The sequence below is a fragment of the Diadema antillarum genome, unplaced genomic scaffold (assembly GCF_040938485.1).
Source record: "Diadema antillarum isolate AM-2024a unplaced genomic scaffold, OU_Dant_1.0 scf00000029, whole genome shotgun sequence".
Classification (NCBI taxonomy): Eukaryota; Metazoa; Echinodermata; class Echinoidea; order Diadematoida; family Diadematidae; genus Diadema; species Diadema antillarum.
Genome location: NW_027270918.1, coordinates 2672728 through 2695671, shown reverse-complemented (window position 1 = coordinate 2695671; position 22944 = coordinate 2672728). Strand labels below are relative to the sequence as shown.

At 39.1% G+C, this 22944-nt stretch overlaps 2 protein-coding genes across 3 annotated transcripts in view; one reads left to right on the top strand and one right to left on the bottom strand.

Annotated features, from left to right (window-relative positions):
- Positions 1-5947, top strand: part of LOC139739053 (voltage-gated delayed rectifier potassium channel KCNH1-like) — a 153859-nt gene extending 147912 nt beyond the window's left edge. For both annotated transcript variants that reach the window (XM_071649677.1, XM_071649669.1), the window contains exons 9-11: positions 1288-1540; positions 1955-2151; positions 3138-5947. In XM_071649677.1, the coding sequence (XP_071505778.1) occupies positions 1288-1540; positions 1955-2151; positions 3138-4112 (1425 nt within the window). In that variant the 3' untranslated portion in view covers positions 4113-5947. The remainder of the gene's footprint in view (positions 1-1287; positions 1541-1954; positions 2152-3137) is intronic.
- Positions 5948-15759: 9812 nt separating this feature from the next.
- LOC139738049 (serine/threonine-protein phosphatase CPPED1-like) lies at positions 15760-21608 on the bottom strand. Its single transcript, XM_071648715.1, has 6 exons — positions 21244-21608; positions 19493-19699; positions 18614-18758; positions 17578-17714; positions 16806-16946; positions 15760-15962 (listed from the first exon to the last, which is right to left on the bottom strand). The coding sequence occupies exons 1-6, from the start codon at positions 21293-21295 to the stop codon at positions 15760-15762; spliced, it is 885 nt and encodes a 294-aa protein (XP_071504816.1). The 5' UTR covers positions 21296-21608.
- Between the last annotated feature and the right edge of the window lie 1336 nt (positions 21609-22944).

The window sequence follows — 22944 nt, the reverse complement described above, 5'->3', positions numbered from 1 at the left end:
CATTCTAGAGTTTACAATCTCAAAATATACTATTACCCCACATGCTCTTGAATTCCACTTCTTAGATACAGGCCTAGGGGAAATGAAACTCCATTCGCTTTAATCGCACATATCGTAGAAAGTATACATCAAGGTGTAACACTTTCTACGTCATGAAGTGGGCCTATTCAAAACTTTATTTCAGTAACCAACGTCCAATCTTCAGCTAGACTTACATCTCACGTGATTGTCTAGCCACGTGCTCACAGCCCTACACTACAAAATAAAAAGGGAATGACACGTGCAAAGGCCTCAAAAGCCGATAAAGGTTTGATATAACATTTATTGGAAGTTTCATCACGTTCTGTCATCGAGCGAAACGTCATTTTGTAAAAGATCAACAACAAACAATAACGCGTGCACACCTTTAAGTTTTGATAAGGATAGAAACCAAAGACCATGATTGTTTTTTGTAAACAGATTTAAACGGGGAAAGATTGAAACCGCATTTTGCTGTGTGATTTGATTTTTGCCAATAAATCGATAGCAAGTGAAAACTTACAGCCTCAGTTTGTGAAGTCGCTGCGTATTCTGTCTTGCTCGAAGCGTCATATTCGCGGAATTTTTCCGCTTCGTGACAGGCCGATTATGCATATGACGTCAGCCGATTCCGTTATCAAGAGAGCAGAATGTTCTTTTCAACCACATGTTGCGGATTTCTAACAAGTTAGGTTAGCTTTCCAATGTAAACCAAAGAAGAGGGTGTTTTGAAATCTTAGCACGGTTGAATGTGGCTTTTGAAGGCGAGTGGGCGTTGTCTGTACGTGACGATACGACAATCCAAGAACTGCACGTGGCAAAGTTCATCTTAACTGGTTAACTGAAGGATTGTATTGCTCGGAAAGTGTAGAAAAGTCGCGAGGGGATGCGGCTTAACGTGGAGGTGGTGTTATAGGCTCTGGGGGCCGAGGTAACAACACCTGCAAAGTAATAAATGCTTGTGCGTGATCGATTTTATTTATATCTTCTTTGACTGCTCCCTCCCCCTTCTTTTTTTGATATAGGAACATTATGGCGTAAGTTCGCACAAGTGGGTGACATCATAGATTATGCAAACTCAACCAATTCAATTTGTAAATCCATGGTATAGTGTCTCGATGTCGGTCCTTGGTGTTGATGATGAGAACCCACTCTTTGATCTACACAACCTCGTTTATCTTGTTGTTGCCATTTGTAATTTTTGCTTGTAGGCCGCATATTGAAGACTTCTGCGAGACATCTCTGGTTTCTGTGTTGTGAATTTCACAGGTTCTAAGTTACTGTCCCAAGGACATGAAGGCGGATGTTTGCGTGCATCTAAATCGGCGGGTGTTCAACGAGCACCCGTCCTTCCGGTTGGCCAGCGAAGGCTGTCTGAGGGCGCTAGCCATCAATTTCAACATGAGTCACAGCGCCCCCGGCGACCTGCTCGTTCACAGTGGAGAGAGCATCGATTCTTTGTGCTTTGTCGTCTCGGGGTCACTCGAGGTCATACAAGATGACGAGGTCGTCGCGATACTTGGTACGTAAACGACAAACCTGTGGCTTTAACCTTTATTAATTTTTTCATCGAGTTTATGATATATGCTGTAGTGTAATGAAATTTAAAATCGGAGTTTTCTTCGAGGAAATTAACATTTCTGCGATATCTCAAAAATGAATTCGACTCAGAGGGATTCTTTTCATGGACGTCAGGTTTCTTTTTTTTCTTAAACTTGATTTCTTAATGTTTATTAAGCAGTAATGTGTTTAATGTAATATTCTTGCCATTGGCTTCATCTTAAAGGAAATCAAATCGGAGTAAATTGAAGGCCTATAAAATTATATTCGTACTTATGCGAAATTCTTTGATCCTTGATTGTATAACGCCATGTATGAAGATGCTGATAAATAACTTCTCATCCTCTCAATTTTTTTACGTGATCTGATTGGTCAGGCAAAGGGGACGTGTATGGAGACGCCTTCTGGAAAGAGGCGCACCTGGGCCAGTCAGCAGCAAACGTGAAGTCTCTGACTTACTGCGATCTCCACAGCATAAAGCGGGATGATCTCCTCGACGTGCTCGACTTCTACACGTCGTTCGCGACGTCGTTCGCCAGGAATATGGTGCTCACGTATAATCTGCGGCATAGAGTGAGTTGGCGCTGCTCGAAGGGGAAATGCACATGTTGGAAAACCATCAGATACATGTTATAACTGTATAATAACAATTCATTTCAATCAATTGTTTTAGACTGCATTTGATATATTATAATATGTTGCATGTGCCCTCAATCAGTCCTATGTCGAAATCTCGGCATGGTTCAATAGTAATTGAAGGTGCTTATCTAAATGATAGGCATTTACTGACATGTGCATTTTGGATGGCAGTCAGGCATAATTGTCATTGAACTCAGTTGAACAGCACTGAAATAAAATTGAACGTCCTTTGAATACGAAGAAAATACAAATGAGATAAAGTGACTAAAGATACAGACGCCAATATGCATCATTACTGAGGTCGTTCTGTATTCCAAAAGTCCCAAAAGTCCCGCCTTTTCACAGGAACGCGTAGCATTTAAACACCAATCATTCATTTATTGTGAACTATCATAACTTGACTCTGTGGCGTATTTATGTAAGTTATTCTTGTCGGGAACACCTGTGCTCAGAGAAAAGATGTCGACGTAATCGTAGCTATTAAAAAAAAATCACATTTGTCCCCAGACATAAGGGCACCCCAGCTTGCCGAAGCCCTGGGACAGTTACCGTGAATACGGGCCACTCAAGAACACGTCATCAACCTATTTCATGAGGACAAATGGTGGCTACCGTGGGTCAAAATTTAGACAAAACACAATTACAAGTACCTGGAGTGGAGCAGAAGAGCCCTAAAGATAGCCTGTTGAGCAGAAAGTAGTGACAGAAGTGAATTGATTCAAAGCAGACGAAACAAACAACATAAAACTTTCATACTTCAGCTGTCGATAGGCAATGGTTCACTCATCAGTTCGTATTTAGAGTTCAAAATTCAAAGTTTTTCTAAAGAATAGTTATTATATTCAGTGTTTCTACTCTAATGCATCATCTATCACCTACCTTTCAATTTACTGTGTCTTTGTTTTCATATCCTACTGCAGCTCATATTTCGGAAAGTGGCTGACGTCAAGAGAGAAATGGAAGAGGCAAAGAAAAGGAAAAACGAGCCGCCGATTCCGGCGGACCACCCGGTCAGGAAAATGCTGAACAAATTTCGAAAGCTTAGCGACGTGCCTGATAAGAAACCTCCGCCTAGGAAAGCAAGAGAATCGCGCGATGTCGAGAAAGGTGACTCGCATGCATTGACTCGAGTACCAGAGCACCAGACGCCTCCGCCGCTGTCAGCGGTGGGAAGGGTGAGGTCCGTTAAGATGCCTGATGCACAGGTGAGGCGGCAGGACAGTACTAAAGATGTCACTGAGTCCAAGTGGGGTCCGTTGAAGAAAATTCCTTTACGAAAGGCTGAGAGCACGGACAGTGGGATCCTTCGCAGCGAGCAGCGCCTTGATGAGATCGGCCGGGCCGACAGCAAGGACGGCAACAGCTCGGCCAGCACCAGCAGCACGGACCACCACCTTCTGGCCAGCCTGATGGAGATCAAGCTCGAGCTCAAGGAGGAGATCGAGAGCCTCGGCGTCAAGATGACGAGACTGGACGATCAAATCGCCGACATCATAAAAATCTTCTCGCCGGACGTGTCGCAGTACTCCTCCAGCATGGCCAGCTCGAGCAGCTCCCAGATGGGCTCCTGCAATGAGGTGCCGCTCAGCTCACCCCAGAAGTCTCCCATGGTCGTGCAGGTCAGGGAGCAGGGCGAGACGTCGTCGTCGTCGGAGAGCAGCGGCCTGGGCGAGCAGAGGAGCTCGAGTGTGACGTCGACGGCCTCGACGGGATCGAGGCAGACGACGTCGAGCAGTGGCGGTCGGAGTCCGTCGTCGATTGGCTCCCACAGGGGCCCACCTCCCGTGGAGAGCACGCTGAATCTCCTCGATCACGACGCCCAGGCCGAAGGGGGATCTCTGTCGGAGATCGAGTCTCCCCCTAGCCCGGGACCGAGAGCCAACCCGGAATTTTAAGAAACATTCATTCCACCGCCTTCGGCGTCATCGCATCAAAAATTTATTACGGGCGACTTGTGCAGTCGGCCATTACAAATGATGTTCCCCAATCTTTGATCCATTTATCTTTTGTATAGACTTGATCAATTTAGTATTTCTTTATCATAGATTATGTCAGGAGTGGAATTATAGTGTGTGGGTATTTCCTGAAGAAGATAAGATATTACTTCGATGACTTTAAAAACACTTTTCTTGCCCACTCAAAACTCAAAGAAACAAATTATAGTTTTCTACAGTTTTGGCAAAAGAACAATGTATCAACAAAAGGGAACAAATAAACTTCGCTATAGACATTTGGTTCTTTTCTTTTCTTTTCTTTTAAACATTATATCATAGTACATCTTTTAATTGCAGAATAATTGGCAAGTTGTTTAAATCTATGAAAACACGTGTAGAAGACCCCCGCAGATGACACAATTATGTCATTTTCAAGTCTTATGTGATAAGAAATTGTGTGTTTTTTTGTGCTCTTTCTTTCCCTTTTTTTAACACTCTGAAACAGCCGTACAGAACGAATTACCGGGTACGCTACAACTGTACGCCATGCCAAATAAAAATGAAATTGATTTACTGCAAAGCTAAAAGGAGAAGTTGCAAAATTATCGTCTATTGTTTGAGAGATATTTCATTAGCATATTCTTTTTTTCATCATTTTTTTTTTAAGTTTTCAGTCAAATTATCCTAAGAATGCGAGTCAGGCAATGACAATATAGTGGTTCTTATCAGATATAGCAATACAACAGAGCGAACCAAAGATAAAATTGTAATCGTATACAAGCATGCATTTTTCCCCCGTGGGAGGTTCTGCGGGGTTCTGTGGGGTCATCCCACAAGACCGACACCCACGAGTCATACAGCCCACGAGTTTGACATTGAAAAGAGGTCCATGAGTCATACAACTCACGAGTCATACAGCCCATGAGTTCGACACTATTAATAGGCAAATAAAGCCCATGAGTTCGATACTAGGTAAAAACAGCCCACGAGTTCGACAGATACAACACGGGGCTTAATGTGTCTGTCTCGTGGGCCTTGTTAGCTTAGTGTCGAACTCATTGGCTGTATGACTCGTGAGCTGTATAACTCATGGACTGTATGACTCGTGAGCTCTATGACTCTTGGGGGCTGTATGAGTTGTGGGTGTCGGTCTCGTGACGTGCACCCGGTTCCGCAGGTTCATTGGGAGATGGAGTAATGATCAATGAGCAATTTTTGAATAGATTTTGACGACAGGCTTGTGGAACTTATCATAAGAATAATTTACTGTCGGGTCACGTGACGATAAATACTCCTTGAGCTTGTATGTATGAAATGGGCATAAGTGTCAACAAGCTTTGTTCTTGCGGTTATTCTTTTTTTAAGACTACTGAAAGTGGTATGATGACCTGAAAGAAAAATCCACTCTTGCTTAACGACATAATGTGAACTATGTTGGATTAGAGGAGTAGCATCGCCATAGGCAAGAAATGTATTACAGTCTGTCTTCACACAGAAATTATCGCCAAACTTGAACCCAAAGAGATTCAGGAAATTAATTTTGTAGCTTTGGTCTCGTGGGTTTCCATTCTTTCTGGATTGTTGTGCTTTGGGGAACAAAATCGGATGACATAGTCCGTCAAAAAGTTGGACTGATTTGCGACCATAGTTATGCACTCTCCGAGAGTACTTGTCATTTTGAAGCTAAGTGTAATACTATGATGCACACCAATACAACTGTTGTGAGGATTTGATAAAGGTCGCGCTTGCAACAATCAAAATTATGACAGTGAACGAGACACCTGAATACACACACACACATACACACACACACACACACATACACACACACACACACAAAGAAGAAAAGAACGACACATCTGAATACACAATATACAGCCTTTGACGAAGACATATTATATTCGCCATTTCTCGCCAACGGCTTGCGTTTCGGACCTCGTGGGTGAATCTTGATACTCGCAACAGAATGATATATATATTACAGTATAAGCAATGTTTTAAACAGAACTTATCGCTGTCTTTTGCGCCAAATCTTGATGGTCGTCGAAAATGGAAATTGAGAACTGGACTTTAAAGTGAATTGAAACTGGAGGTGTGTGATTATTGTTATGTACAAAGTAACGAGTAATTATGATGAATCTAATCAAACGCACAGTTCTGATGACTTGCACATCACGGTTAGATAATGGTTAGACATCGAAGTGTTGAAAACTGGCACTGGTAGTATTCAAGTGTCATGGTAACGGTGAGTTACATATGAAAACAGCCAATGAGCAGTTACGGATACCGCTCGTGTGATAAAATCCAACCGGAGAAGACACTTCGGTAATGGCTGTGTCTAGATTTAACTGCTCTGTCTTATCTTTAGATAATTTTTGTAGCGAAAAATAATACTATCGATCTTTCATCTCGTAATTTATGCACCTAGAAGTGAGTGATAAATCTTCAAAATAGTGTCAACGCATTGACGTAATCGCATTATATTTTATATCGTGTATATAGTGTACAAAGATTGGTCTGCACGTAGATAAGGACTATTTTCTACGATCAGATACGTCAGAACAATCTGCACAGTCGGAGATGTAAATAAGGCAAGAGTTGGCGTGTTGTACTGCTAATCATGGATTGAGCTTGGTTATATTTTCCTTCAAGTCTAAAACGTTACTACAGCAAACTCTAATGATGAGTATTTATCTGACTTATAAAATTGATTATTATTTTGTAAATAGCCCAAGAGGTTGTAAATATCTTATAAGACAAAAGATGATATTTAACCCCCATTTTTTCACTGCCTACTATACCCTGTACCTATCTCTGTCGATTTTCTCTGGGCTTGTCTGGACTTTGTGCAATATCGGAGCTGTGTGAGTGTAAATAGATCTATAAGAGCCTTCAGGAGTTTACATTTTTTTATACTTTGGTCTCATTGGTGATGTGAGGTGTGTGGATGTCGGAAGCAACTGAATTCAGGCAGCGGGGGAGGTCGCTTGAGCACCGTACTCCGACCCTGTCCCGCCAACTTCCCTGATGCGCGGGTGAAAGAGAACGCCTTTTAAAACAACGACTGCTGATCTTCATATAACTGTGTCTGCTATAGCAGATCTCACCCCAGGGTTTAATTATTGTCAATTTGCTGCAAGGAGATGGCGGCGAACCGGATCATACGCGCACACTTTTGTGCAACATGCGGTTAACATCTGCTGAGCAACAAGTATCCTGTCCCGTTAATTAAGATTCAAATTGGCCAACTTTTGGGTACCAAGGGTAAAATGTTGATGTAAAAGGTTTCATTATTTTTTTTTCTCAAAACTGCGTCAATCTATACCACTTTTTCATGGATCTAATTCTCTGTATTGATATTGTTTGTATGTGTGTGTTTTCTTTAAGTCAGACCGTGGGGAAAGCGATTTGAAATAAATTGTTCCCTTCCATGAGTAATACATCCATGACATCAGTTTACTTTTCAACATAAGTAACAATTAGCACAAATTACATATTCTACACTGGGCTTGAAGTGCTCTTCTCTATTTTCAATACTTGAGAGTTAAGTCTCGAAATTTTCGTCCAAATTATTATGGCAAGAGAGTCTGAGGTTTTCAAACTTCATGTCGTCTGCGATCATGGAATGCTGCTCCCTGTCACTGAATGGTGGTAGAGATCATTTACTCGGAAAAGATTCCCAAGCATCAAAGTCATCATCATTTCTAGGATGCTATAGAGAATTCTTTGATTAAGAGTTCATCAATCGAACAATAAACCTCAAATTAAAGAGATCAAATTAATATGTCCATAATTCCATTGTTTCAACGAAAAAGTTTAATAATCAGCATGGTCAGAGGAATGTGTCCATTGCCTTAAATGGAACAGCATAATCATTGATCCAATGGTATATAGCTGCTAACTTTAAATGAATTCAGATCAAATTACCAAGCTGTTTCAGATTAAATCACAAAGAAAATTATTTTACCCACTGATGTGTCATCACAATCATCCGCGAAAACACTTTATCAGTGATATTTAGAATACGGTTTTGTGTACACGGTAAAGCATATCACGAACGAAACGGCATCAACATTTTCGCATCGACATTTTAGTACCCTCATTCCTTCTCTGATTCACTTTCCCAATGCAAGCGGACGTTACGAGCAAAATTGCAATTCTTGGAGCCTATAAACAAAATTCATAATCATTGTTGTTCTTTAAACCGTGTTTCCATGCGGCAAGTGGAAGATTGGGCCGGAATCCTTGTACTAGACCTCAACTGTGACGCGTTAAAATGTCACGGTGCATAAATTCGCAAACATGTACCCTGCAAACTATAACTTTGCGATTCACTGCTAATCATAATAATCGGAAGCGATTCCACACTCTGACGATAAGTTTGGAATCGCATTTGATGGCTGCGTAGCACCTTACAAGGTCCTGACGTCATAGTTTGGTATAGCAGTTTAATAAAACTCAGTGTGCCGATGTTGTATTCTGAACTGTAGTAGAGGACATTGTGTATATATCTTTCTCTACCTGTGTTGAACAATATTTCAAATATAACATATAATATCTGTGTGATTCTCTTGTTTCTTAAATCACAAACATGCCTTTGTAGACAATTTTAGCTAAAAAATATCCTGAATCCACGTGTACAGAGATTGATAGTTCTAATAGATGTAGCTCTATCGTCTAAAATGTGGATTTCAGAACGGTGTGCCTTAACGCAGTATACTATCAGTTGTTGTGGGACATTATATCAAATCTCTATCTTTATTTCGAGAACTTTTAACTTTGATTGAAATATTATCTGTCAATATCAACAGCGTACACCCCAATACGCGTTTGCATTATTCTTTTCCTCTTTAAATTTGTATTCGGTGAAGTTACGCCAATAATCACATCGTGCTAGTGGTTGAGAACTTGCTTATCACTCTTGTGGCATTGCACCGGATACACTTTTCGTGCGCTAAGAGTATATCAAAAAGGCGTGGGAAGTTTTACAGCGACAGCGACATATTTACAAAATATCTACATTGCATAATTCATTTAAACGATTCGGTTTTTTTTTTATTACGGTCATTTATTTTGTTGAATTATTTACATGTCATCGCTAACGCCAATATCTGTGTCTTACATGCACTGTACTCCATTTCTTAAGTAGTAAGATTGTTCGGATTGCCATGGTTCCTAGGTTATATTACTTAGACACGGTTTAGTATTTTGGCTGAGAAGGTGATGTGTAGCTGTTTGAAGGACGCTCAGTGCAATTTTCATTTTGTTTTTACTCTGATTGTGTGTAAACTGCTGTTTATACAAAGAACGCGTTTAAACAACTAACTATTCTTGAATATTGGTTTTGATTTTAAAGATACTCTCTCTGCAACGTTGCGAGCGGTTAAAAAGGGAGGTGTAGAATTTTGTACGTTTGTTCTAACGAGACTTTCCTCGTGATTTTTTTTTCTTTCTTCTATGACTACTCACAACAATCAATGGTGTATCATTTGGCTACTTCGAGGAGAAAGTGTGCGCAGGCGCACTTTTTGAGTGTGAAGAGTGGTTCAAACTGAACAATGAAAGCACTTTTACTAAATTTGAAAGTTTACATTATTGCTTAATTATTCCGTAGTTTTTGTTTTTGTTTATCAAAGAAGAACTTTTGTAAGACAAGCATCGCATCAAAGGAAAAGAGAGCTTTCTTGTCAATACTAAACCAATGATTATTCGAAGTAATTTATGACTGAATCTAAGTGGCAATGGCGTAATCATTATAAACTGAAATTATGGAATATTCAAGATGCTCTCTTGAGCATGGTACATAGACTTTAAGGTAATCATTCATGGAAACATGTAGGTGTTAATATATAGCAAGAAATATCATGGAATCTTGCAATCTTGCCAAAAAAAAAGAAACAAAACAAACAAAAAGAAATGCCAGAGCGTTAGTTTCCTTTTTTACAAGCTACTGATATTAAATTGTGTTAAATTTATGAGGAAATACATATGGTTATGAAAGAGACAGTATTGTTCCGATGAAAATGTGACAACAAAATTTAATGTGAAATCGATATTCTACACGTGTATAGTTCACTTTAAGATTCATTGAATTTTGCTGGGATTAAGTTGATTTAGAACACACAAAAAATGAAAGAAATGCCCTAGAAATGTGAGTCTGTAAACTACAAGAGCGTTTATCATAATGTGAAGAGTACAACATTATGGTCGATGAAAACACCTCAAAGGTCAGAATACCTACATTCCAATTATACATTACTTATGTACAATATTTTGTTTTGTATTGATGCTGGACACACTTTCTGTTTCGTTTTCTTCTTATGTCTTTCAAACTCCAGGTACATTCTAAGTCGTATAGCATGTTTTCAAAATGGGTAAAACATATTTGCATTTTTTATTGCCAGTGAAGAGTTCTTTTCACCGAATATAATATGCTGGTTTGCATTCCAGCTCAGTTTTCTCGGTATATATCATGACTAGACCCGAGTGGCAAAGTAAATCCGAAATTAAAGTACGTTTATGCAGCAAAGGGTTTTATTTTCGTCTTCAAACATTAATCTAGCTCATAGTAGCGTTTAGAGTGACAGAATACTCATATTTAGCATTTTACCGTTTCGGCAAAACAATTGGTGTTCTTGAGAGTTAACGGTAGAAATAAACTGTTACCTTTATTTCTGCTTTCGGATCCTGAATTGATCAAACTGCGATCGTTACATTATATGGTTTATTCATCAGACATGTATTGCAAAGATGATATGAGATATATATATAAATTTGCCGATTTGAAACAGATAAAAATACAAACGAAGATATCAACTGCATATTTAGCTGTTTTGATTTACCATACTTTAATTTGATCAGCCAGCCATATTTCGCAGATTTTGTTTAGTAGCTTGTTCAAGAAACCCTCACGTGTATAAAGGTGATATCAGTAGACACATAATAATTAGGCCTACTAACTTTGTCGATTGAATAGCCAGGTACAACTCATAAAATTACTGTGATCGCACACTGATAGATAGACAGCCTTCGTGTGACATGATAATGTGTTGCTATGTCAAAGAATGTTGTGGTCACGAAAGGTGATGATGACGGATGAACTTTGACCCCACGTTTGTCAATGGGCTACTCCTGACATCTGGTGTACTGTAGTCCCATTCGACCAACTCCACCACTAGAGCAGAGAGTATAAAGACGGTCGATAGCCGACAGCACTACACACTGCAAATCTGTGAAAAGCTAGGGAAAAAGGGCATTAATTTTGGCATCAAAATCCTGCTGCATGCATGTCAACACAAAAGTTTTGACGATGAACTGACATGCGCTTACAACATGCGTTCCATTGCCACTCGTGGAAGACATTTGGTATTTCATTCAAGTTTCAAGTTTTATTTTCCACTTATTAATTTACAGCACTGTCTGGACCTTTCATACGCTCGTGATTGAATTCAGTCATGTACTCTTGTCTTAGAAGTTAACCGTACATCTCTTCCGCAGAGTTGTGCTTTTAGCACTCGTCTTTGTGAAGATGTTCCAACAATAATCTAGGAATGATGCGGAAAGAGGAGGAACCTGGCATAATCGAGATGTGTATGAAGCATTTCCGCGGGTGATCTGTCTCGATGAAATGGAAATCTTCGAACCAAATGCGATGAAACTGGTATAATGGCTCATAAAATCTTGTGTTACAAGTACTTATTGGCGAAGACCAGGAGAAATTAATTCAATTTTAATCTTGGACCCATATACCGCTATCGCTTCTGTGAGTTATCAGTGTAAGCCACCTATATGGTCAATGAATGATGTTGCCTTTTTTCTCTCTTGCATGTATGCATTTTGTTTATTGTTGCTGTTTTTTCTTCTTTCAGCCAAGAACAAATAAGTATATCATAGAATTATATTTGAGGTGTCGATTTTACGGTAGAAAAATCAGATTTTGAAAGTTTCCGGTTTAAAGAGATATCTATTGTTTGCATTGAATTGTACTCTTGGGCACATGTACCAAGTAAATGTATCAATAACAACAAGTGTTATGCTGCTTATGTATTTCTTTCTCGAGCATTAAATGTACTAGTATATTCATATGATGTATATATATATATATATATATATATATAGATAGATAGATAGATAGGCCTATATACATACATATACATACTTTTATTCTTGTCAAAATCATTCATTATATACGTGTGTGTGTGTGTGTGTGTGTGTGTGTGTGTGTGTGTGTGTGTGTGTGTGTGTGGGTGCGTGGATGCATTGCCTGTACGTGGTCCTTCTTGTTTTCTTATTTGATCCTTGATTCAATAATAATACATGATCATTTACAATTGGTCAGTTTTATCAAATGTAACTTTTATTGCATAATCATAAATCATCTCGTAATATGACTAAATATACAGTGTATAGATGAAAGCAAGCTCATTTATAATATCTTTTAATTCTATTAAATATACTACTATTCTAAAAAAACAAAGCCTACTGAATGGACGTAGATATCTCTTGTGAAGTAACTGAAAATATAACTCACAAACAGGAAAAGAGAAAAGCAAATAGACAAGTTGGAAGGGGGAGAGGACTTGCACAGTGAGGTAACAGAGACATTGGTATAACTAGGGCATCTCTTTATATAAAAAAGAAGCCTATATATCACCGTTTTTATGCCATCGGCATAATTTCTATGAAATAACACACTCTATGTTGAAAGATTTGCATGTTCATTTTAGCTGATTCCAAATGAAAGGAAACACCGATGTTAAGATATCAAATGGGACATCGATATAATAATTATGGTGATGACAAAAATTAGATTATAAACTAAACTCCAAATTTTATTGTCCAAGAATGGAAATTCTAATCATTTTCATCATCATCATCATCTCAATTAGAATAATCATTACCAGGGGCGGATCCAGAGAGGACCGCAACCGGCGCACGCCCCCCCCCCTTTATTTTTTTGTTGAAACAAAAGAAATAAAAAGAAAAAAAATGGGGGGAGGGGTGCTTGCGCCCCCCCCCCCTTTAATTTTGTAAACACGCCCCCTCTTTACGGAATTCCTGGATCCGCCCCTGATTACTACCAATACAGAAGTAATATGATACTCATTTGGTTGAGGTAATGGTGGTAGAGGTATATAGTTGAAGTGATAGTATAGAAGGAGAAAAGATACTCATAGTGGAAGTTGCAAAAGAAGGGGTAACAGAAGGAAAGCACAAATATACGCATAGATGATAATTATTGTCACTGCAGCAGTTGTGCTAGAAATATATTGATTCATTACTAGTTTCATTCAATATCAATATCATACATTAATACGGCCTTATCTACCAAGGCTATCCTCTTCAGCAATACCACTGCTCTCCCTGAGGGTCCTACAGTGATAATTACCCCCATCATCGCCAGGTACCTGTTTATCCCGACCCCTCCACTCCGGGGTCGCAGGGACTGCATGAGTGTTAAGTAAAACTCCGGTAAAGGGGTACTTCTCGTGGGACAAAATCCAGTCCGAGAATTATAGTAAAACAAGGGTCTATATTTTACTTTTTACCTGCAGATTTCTTTTATAAAGGGGGTCTCTTTTTCTCTCTTTCTCTTTGGACTCATAATGAATTTAAGAAGGGGATATAAAATATCTTGTAAATCACAGAGGATTGATCAAACATTTAAGCAATGAGACTTTCATTTTTGCTTCAATTCAATTTCAATTCAAAATTATTTGTTTTTCGACAAGAATTATGTAATTATACATCTCACTTTCTTCAGTGATAGAAATTGTATAAACAAAACAGTATGAATTTAACAGAGTAATCTATGCTTGTAAACTTGCTTCGTTTCTTACAAGTTTTGAGATTCCACTTTGAACACACAAGAAGACCTTTCCTAAGGTTTTGTAACAATGGTTTACCTGAGGTGGGGTGGGGTGTCTGTTTTGAGACAAAGGATTGGAATGAGTGCTCACCTGAGATGGGAATGCTTTCAAAGAGAGGGAATGCGCATAATATGCATACCTTAAATAATTAGAAGTGGGGGCCAGGCTGTCTATACACCTGGGTCAAGTGGAACATTGTTGGTAAAATGTCTCGTTCAAGAATGAACACAGCAGGATTTGAACCCAATTTTTCTGCTCGTATATTATCATCATGCAGAACCTCATACACTACTACACTATGGTGCCCCCTAAATCTATTATTTCCCCAAAACACTTTGCTACATTTCAATTAAGATACAGTTAAAGCTCTAAACTAACAGGCATATTCAGGATATATATCTCAACAAAATGAACTTTGACGTCACATATACTAGTCGGAGTAACAGTGTCCAAAAGTGTGCAGTTTGGCCAAATTTGTATATTTTCTCCATTTTTTTTCAGTTTATTTCATTTGTCCACTTGTAAAAATATATAAGAAAGCAAATGTAATACATTTTGATTATGTAAATGACAGAATCAGAGATACCCACAATCTGTCTGTAAGCATGCTTCAGACTAGTTAAAAGCATCACAAAAACCTGAAGTGTTAACATATTCATCATATCACAAAAATAATGTATCACAAAAACCCCTCACCTAACAAATTACCCTGCAGTAGCTGTACATAAAGTGTAAAATGCTCAATTATTGGCAAATAGACTACGCCAGGAGAAAAAAAAAAAGGAGGGAAAAAATTATTTCAGTCTCCCTAATGAGGCTGGTAATTCATTATATTGTTTAACCTCACGCCACTCACATTTTATGATATTCATCCACCAGAAATTTGAGGATACTGTAATTGCTAGCCGGGAAGAAAAAAAAAAAGAAGGCTGCCATCACACTTCAGAGGAGCATTTCACCTCTTCCCTTCAAGATCCTATTTAATTTGCACTGAACCAACAATAGCCAATGGGTTAAAAACCTCTGCTACACATAGTAGCTAGGAAAGACTACCAAGAGGTAATAATCCCGAGTTTGCCTTAAAGTACCATAAAAGCTGTTATCTTCAAATACAGATATTCTCGCAAATGAGGAGGTCACAGACATTTTCATGAGGTGTTGTTTTTGTAATTTTACAAGGCTATTGTTGGTGCACTACGACCTGTCCCCTCACTTCACTAGTGCATCAGGTAGCAATAGTTTTGCCTGTTGTTAAATTTGCGGTCCAACACTGATTTGCGAATTTCATGAAAATTAAACCCTTGCGAAAATAGCAGCTTTTACAGTAGAAATAGACAATAAAAGAATATGAGGCAAGTCCTGAGGTATTTGTATAACCCAGTAAAAATAAGGCAGCCTCAAGCACTGACCATGAAAAGTCATGCTGCCTTTAATGCATTCCAGGGACCATAAACTGTTACATACTACATGGATACACTTAAAGAAAGCTCTCGGTTTGTTTTCATATGTTTGTCTATCTTTCTCTCTCTCACTATCTCTCCCTCCTCTCCTCAGCTATCACTCTTAATCTCTCTGTCTTCCTTCTCTCTCATTATCATTCCCTGTCTTTCATTAATTCTCTCCCTCTCCTTCTCTATCTCTCTCACTCTTTGTCTATCTTTCTCTCTCTCTCTCTCATCACTCTCTACGGTTTGTGCTTTTTTTTGTTTATCATGACTCTTCCCTGAACCCCATCCTCTTCACACCTCCACAGTGCTGGGAATGTGATCCATCTCGTAATACTGATGGAAGATGCCTTCCTCCGTCACCTTGACGACCCGGATGCCAGGTTTGTCATCCTCCCTCTGCTGCCAGCCCATGGAGGAAGTGACGATCTGTTCCAATCCCTTGTACACCCCTCCCGCATTCTGGTGGTAGTGGCCTGAAAAGACTGCTTTCACTCCTGTGAAAAAAAAAATACTAACAAGGTCAAAATCTCGGTCACAAATTAGTGTTTTCTTCTATTTTTACACTCATACATGCGCACTCACATGCACACTCACATACACACAAACACTTGGAATATACAAACCCTTATGAATATTGATCTGTGGGGTACATCTTTGTTTGCCTGTATTGTTTGGTGTTCATTTGATTCAGATTTACACCACAGCGAGACCAGCCTTCTTGTCCGAAATTTCTGGTCACAAAACAATATGCAATTTAAATCTAAATGCATACATTTGCACATTGTCAATACTTTAACTTGGCAAAGTTGTGATAGTTTTGGTGATTGATATCTCTAGCCCATAACTTTTTTGTCCCCTCCCCCCCCCCCCCCCCCCACTCACACACCCATACCCAATGTACACACAATCTGTTTCAACATGCAATGCTATGGCACGTTTCAGTCCGAAGTTCCATCTGCACAAAAACAACTGGTTGCCTAATCAACATGGCAAAGTAGTCTGTAAACACACAACCTTCGTTGGACAAATATCATGTTCCAGGTTAGGTCAAAGGTCACCACTTTACAGGATGTGGCTTTAATACTATCAGTCACACAAATATTTGTTTCTGTGTCTAACAGGCATGCAGACTCACAAGAGTGGTTTCGATATCCAACTTTGAGATTGAAACAATATTCTTGTAAATTGGCAAGGCATGATAATGAAACTTGTCACTCACAGTTAACCCACCTTCAAACATCATAAAAATATGACGTTACAGTGAGTTTCAATGCACTCAGTCAATATAATCACAGAGAATATAACAAGAGTAAAGACGACAACACAACTAAACACACCTGCATCGTTGAATTTGTCCAGCATGGACAATCGGAAGTCTCGCTCGATGTTGAAGTACAGCTTGTCCTCGTGGGCCGTCTCCAAGAACCAGGGGATGTGTTGGCACACTACGCCATGCATACAGCCAGATTCTTTCATAGCTGCAATGTAAGGGGGGTAGCATTTTGTTATTAGATGGAGAGGAGAGGAGAAAACAAGAACACAATTCTCTCATGTAGTACATTATGGTACATGAGGAACACAAAGATATGTCCATGAATGATACCCTTCAGTGTGTTGTGATTGTGTGCACATACAGTTACTTGGTAGGAACAGGTATAATTACCCCAGACTCTCCCCCTGACCCTAACTGTAATCCTGATCCTGAGCCTAATCCTAACCCTAACCCAAACTCTAACCCTAACCCTAATCTTCACTTGATAACCTTATCACTAACCAGTATATAGCAAGGGGGGGGGGGGGGTAATTGTCCTTGGAGGCAATTTCCCTGATAGGGTTGGAACACATGATTTAATTGCTTCCCTGCAGTAAGAACTAGCAGTACTAATTTAAAGTATGATGATCAATCACAATGTGACAAAGACATGTACCTCAAATTATTTTTGTCAACACAATTGACTTGTCACTTGCAACCAGTACTTAAAATGCAATCAAGAACTATCTAAACACCTGCTTTTGGTCTTTTGTGTTGTTTACACTGTGCTAGCCTTTCTCTTGCCTCTTTATTCAAGGCTTAGACTAGTTAAGTCATCTGTAATGAGTGATACATACCTTTAAGTTGGTTCTCCAGCCAGGCATCGTGTTCTTCCCTCACATCTTTGGCCTTGGAGTCGTTGTCGTAGAGCTGAGAGTTGAGGACCAGGAATCTCACACCGCCAGCCCAGAACCCAAAGTAGTCATCACCAAATCTAGGGATACAGGGGTCAAAATGATTCAGGCAGGTTAGAATTCAGAAAGTCTTCAGCTGCAAGATGGTGTCAATAGCTTCATATTACTGAATAAGTTCGATAACCAAGAACAGATTAAAGTGATCTGTCATTGATGAATATATATTTCAAAATTATTCTAGTTTAGCTATTCATGAAATTGGTATAGATATGTGAAGCATGAAAAGATCTAGTCTTTCAAAAACCTTAAAAGCAACTAACTTTTAATGTCTTGTGACTGGGTCCGGATATGGCTAAGTTACCATGAGTAATTCACTCATACATCAACATGGGACAAAAGTTTAGGTTGACTCATCTAATGTTAAAGGGTGTGTACAGTTCTGGTCGAGGTGAGGATTTAGCTTTTAACATTTTGCTAGATATTCAGAAACCACTGTATGAGATGTCAAAGAGCATGCAATTCTAAGGGGTATCAAAAGTTTATTTGATGAAAATCCGTTTTGAAGTGGCCGAGAAATCCCAAAACAAGGTGAAACAAAGATATCCTAATAAAGTTGGGGCATGTAGTCTTTTATTATTATCACTTTTTTGGATATCTCAGCCATTTGAAAACCAATTTTCATCAAATAAACATTGAATCCTTCTTAAAATTACAAGCTCTTTCATATTTCATAAGATGTTTCTCATTATTTCACTTAGGAATGTAAAAACCATGAATCCCCACCTCAACTAGAGCTGTACAGCCCCTTTAACATACACATAAAGTGTCCATCATTGTCAGTTTATAGTCACACAGAAAATGTCATATACTGAAAAAGGAGCAACACGCAATTGAAATTTTTCTCCCGAGGCAAAATGGAGCAGGGAGAGATTAATGTTATGACATGACAATAGATCTCACAGGTATGGTGTGGACTCACTTATCGGTGTAGACCTTGATGGACTCTCTGTCAGGTATCCTCCCGATGTCATGGTTACCGCTGAGGAGCACGAGGGGGATCTCTGGATCCAGCTTGGAGAATTCAGCGATGAAGTCCTTCTCCTGTCCCTCTCGCCCTTCTTCACCTTTGACACAAAACGAGGTGAAAGAAATGAGATATGAGATATCTAATCGAGCATTTACACAAACTGCTATGATCTAAAGCAAACATCTTTTCAAATAAAAAATGGGTGTCATAACTATGAGCAATGTGGCCTGAAAAAAAAAGAGAGAAAAGGATCAAACTGGTATGTAATACATACAACCAGTCTCTTCACTGACTACATCACAAACAGTCAACAAGAAGTCTTGATTTTTTTTTTTTTTGATGACTTCTGTATTACACCCACTGATGAAATTGAGCCTGCTCTAATATATATCATACAAGCATTGTCACACACAGACAGCAATTCATTGGACTATGCATGGTCTGAGGCATATCTTGTCTGCATCACTACATATCCAGAGCAATTCTGCATACAATTACTTTGGGCCCTGTATATGCTTCTGTGGCTGTGTGTGGCCTAAAACACAGAAAGGATTCATTATGTAGTAGTACAATGTGTAATGACAGAAAAAAAAGAGCATTTCCACATTACATGTACATTGTGTACTGCTGACTAGCAGTCAAGTACAGGTTCTATTTATGAATATATATAGGTCCTATATACTCGTATATTTCCTGTGCTAAATTTTCTGTTGATCGATACACAGTTGAGTGTATTGCTAAGACTTTACTTGCGACACTTCAGTGTGTGCAGGTAGAGCTCAACGGCTAGCATTATTTTCACAACAACAATCATCAGGAGCCAATGCAAACCTGGTGTGTTTTGAACGAGGTCTCCGCACATCAAGAAGAACTTTGGTCGCGGTCTCATGGCATTGATGGCCTCTATGGCCTTTCGGACCAACTGGATCTCCCTCTCCCAGCCCACCGGTTTCTTCTTATCCATGGTGTCCAGCATACCCATCTGTGGGTCAGCTCCTACGATGAAGAAGAATGGACCTTTCCATTTCTCCTCATCACCTGCAAATCAAATTTACAAATACAAAAAAAAAAAAAAAAAATAATGAAATGAAACAGAAATTTAAGGTGCACATCACAGATTCTCTATGATGACAAGTATGAATTTCCAAGGCGAAAGGGTGCCAGGATAGTGTGTTCATGTCATCATAATCCTCCTTCACTATGTAGTTGGTATTAATTTTTTTTAAATATCATACATAACTGAAGTGCTGGAAAGCAGAAATTGAGTCTATACTTCTCTTTGCTATTCAGTGTATACTGAGGTCTTTCATATTTTGAACCATCAATTTATGTCATTTTTCTAAAGATGTACATTGTACGTTTTAGCAATTTTCTACCATTCAGAAAAACTTTGGAACAGTGCAGAGAACAGTAAGGCTCCATTTATTCTTCATAACAAGCAAAGTAGTGTCTCTTCGTGGAATACCATGACCATAAAATAATGAAAGAAATAAAAACAAAAGAATGAAAGGTGGCACGTGTGCCCCCTTTTAATCTTTTAAAGAAACCATCTTTGTCAGCCAATTGTAGTGGAGTGGCAGGAGAAAATTGCGCTGAAGCCTTTTTTTTTTCTAAAATTTCTTTTGCTTGTCAGCTGATGAAACCTGCAAAACAGGCACAAGAAATGAAAAAATTAAATGGAAGCCATTTTTTTTTTTTTTGCGTGTCAGCTGATTAAACCTTGAAGTGGCACCAGAAATGTTTTTTCGCCCAACCCCCACCCCCCTCCCTTTATGGCATTCCTGGATCTGCCCCTGATGTAGTCCACTTCCTGGACTGTATTCGTAGCATTATGTATGCACTGACATGCAGTGTGCCTCCGTACGGACATACAACCTGTACATTGATGGTGTCTGCATGTAATACACAAGTACCAATTGATGGATTGGGTGCATTGTGTGGGTGCATGCATGTGTACGCGTGTGTTAGTGTGGGGATTGCGGACGATTAAAATCCAGTATCTGAACTACCCCTGATGACGACATATCTCTGACCCTCTACATTCACTCTCGGAGCTTTGAGATTATCTGTCAAATCGCCATCAGGAAGCTTCCAATGTCCTTGTCCACAACTTCCCCTTTGGCTACACACTGTACAGACACATGTCATCTACTCTGAATTGAGACTGACTAGGCAAACATTACTGGAAAATGTCGACTTGAGCAAATACCGTATCTAGCATTATCAGATGATCGAGCACCAATGAAAAGTCTATAAAGAACATAATCTGTAATACCGCTGAACGGAAACAGTTGGATGTAAAGCTTGTTAACACAATTTATCATCTCAGCTCAGCTATACTTTCATTGTCCATAATTGCTATCCTTGCATGGAATATATACAGTCATAATTTATTTGACATCGTTGCACACATAATACCCCGGAATACTATTACTATGAAAATAGCCCATTATTGAAAGGCTAACAGTTACCGTATACCACAATAGTAATCAACAGCAATTATGACAATGCAACATACAGTATTACTGCCTTTATACACTGTACTGGTAATGTAATATAATTAACAAACAGAAGATAATCACCTGGAAACCCATGGAATTGACGATCTCTTGCTTCAATTTTAAATTCAGTCATGGTGACGGTATTGAAGACCTGGCCCGCTGGTCACTGTAGGATTGTCCTCTGTCAAGAAAAGACCTCTCGTTTGCCCAGAGAAGACAGTTGTCCAACACACTCAGCTCTAGTAGTTTATACTACTGGTCTAGTATATATTGAAGTGGTGTTTGATCAGGATCGACCAGTCCCCAGTAAGTCTTCCCTTCTAACTAACTTCTTTTTCTCCTGCTTCCTTCTTAAATGGCATATTGCTTTCCACGGGCAAGTATTTATATCAAAAATCCCCTTTTACCGTGATATTGGTAAACTTGTCATCAAGTTCCACGTCAAGCACAACGCGTCACCCTACTACGAATTATGAGACCCCCATGGCGCAAGAACTTCTTTGGCTTTGCAAGAAGCGATCACACATGGTTACATTCATATAATAGTACGGAGTGTGTATATACCGCCAAAGGGATTTCCCCCCGTCCAAGCTGCGTAATATTCGTAGTCTAAACGTTCACACCGTCTTTACCAAACCTTACTGCTATACACAGCGTGATTAGTGTACGTAGTGTACGAATTCGTTCGACAGAGAGAGAGAAAAAAAAATCGCCATAGTTCATGCATAAAACCACTTACAATTTGTCGCTTATCATCCGATACAATCTATTGAAGTATATAAATGTTACTTTGAATTGAATTGCATTGAATCTATTAAAAAAAAAACTATGAAAAAAGAAACTCATACAGACAGCTGTCCAACTGAGACTAACGTTTGGATTAAAGAGTGCAGAAGCGCACGCAGTGCTGTGGCCGTGGATAGCCATGATAGCCTTACCCAATTGCGTAATCACTCTGACGTTTGGGTTTTTACAGGATTGTCAAGGTCACATGAACATACACACATACAAAAGACACATCAAGTAAATCTGAAAATATAAGTACCAGTCCCTACCAAGCCACTGATTATAATTACTCAAGCACCAAGCACTGAAGATCCCAATCCTAACCACAAAATCTTCAACACCATATGAAGAGTTTGTTTGCAAAAACCGAAGTCCATTTTTGAAGATTTTGAAATATGGTCTCTGTCATAAAGTACAAAATAATACCTTTTAAATGATATATTGGTCACTACATGTAAAGGTACATTTTTGAAGTTATGGTCAAAAGAAGCATAAATTTTCTTATTATTCTCATTATTTTTCTTGACCTTTAATCGCAAATATCTCCATTTGACAAATATGGACTTATCGGTTTTTGCCAACAAACTCTTCATATGTTTACATTGTAATAAAAAAAAACCAAAACATTCAATTCATGCTAACATGGTAGAGAAAATTATTACTTACCGTCCAACCATAACTATCGGCCTAGACGTATAATTATTAAAATGTTTATGAGCATTGTTTGTTGTGGTGGGGGTGGGGGCGGATGATCGAGTGGCTCATGGGGCTTGACAATAATACAAGTTCAGCTTGTACACTTGTACGTGTCAATGAACATACCTATCATGTGGTAACACGACATTTGCTCCATTCCGACAAGTGCTCCTGTCTTATTTTCTCCAAGGACTTGGTTCGGGTTGTGAAAGGATTTTATGTTTAGTTATATTTGATGTGAGAATCTGGATTGGCAGGGCTGCCAACTCTCACTCATTGAGCGTGAGACTCACTCATTTT

What these genes read in the sequence shown, in the direction of transcription:
- LOC139738049 (XM_071648715.1), bottom strand. Translation starts at nt 21,295, where the DNA reads ATGACTGAATTTAAAATTGAAGCAAGAGATCGTCAATTCCATGGGTTT. An exon ending in CCTCGTTCAAAACACACCAG is followed by an intron (nt 18,759 to 19,492) that starts GTTTGCATTGGC and finishes TTTGTGTCAAAG; the next exon opens with GTGAAGAAGGGCGAGAGGGA. An exon ending in ATCAAGGTCTACACCGATAA is followed by an intron (nt 17,715 to 18,613) that starts GTGAGTCCACAC and finishes CTGTATCCCTAG; the next exon opens with ATTTGGTGATGACTACTTTG.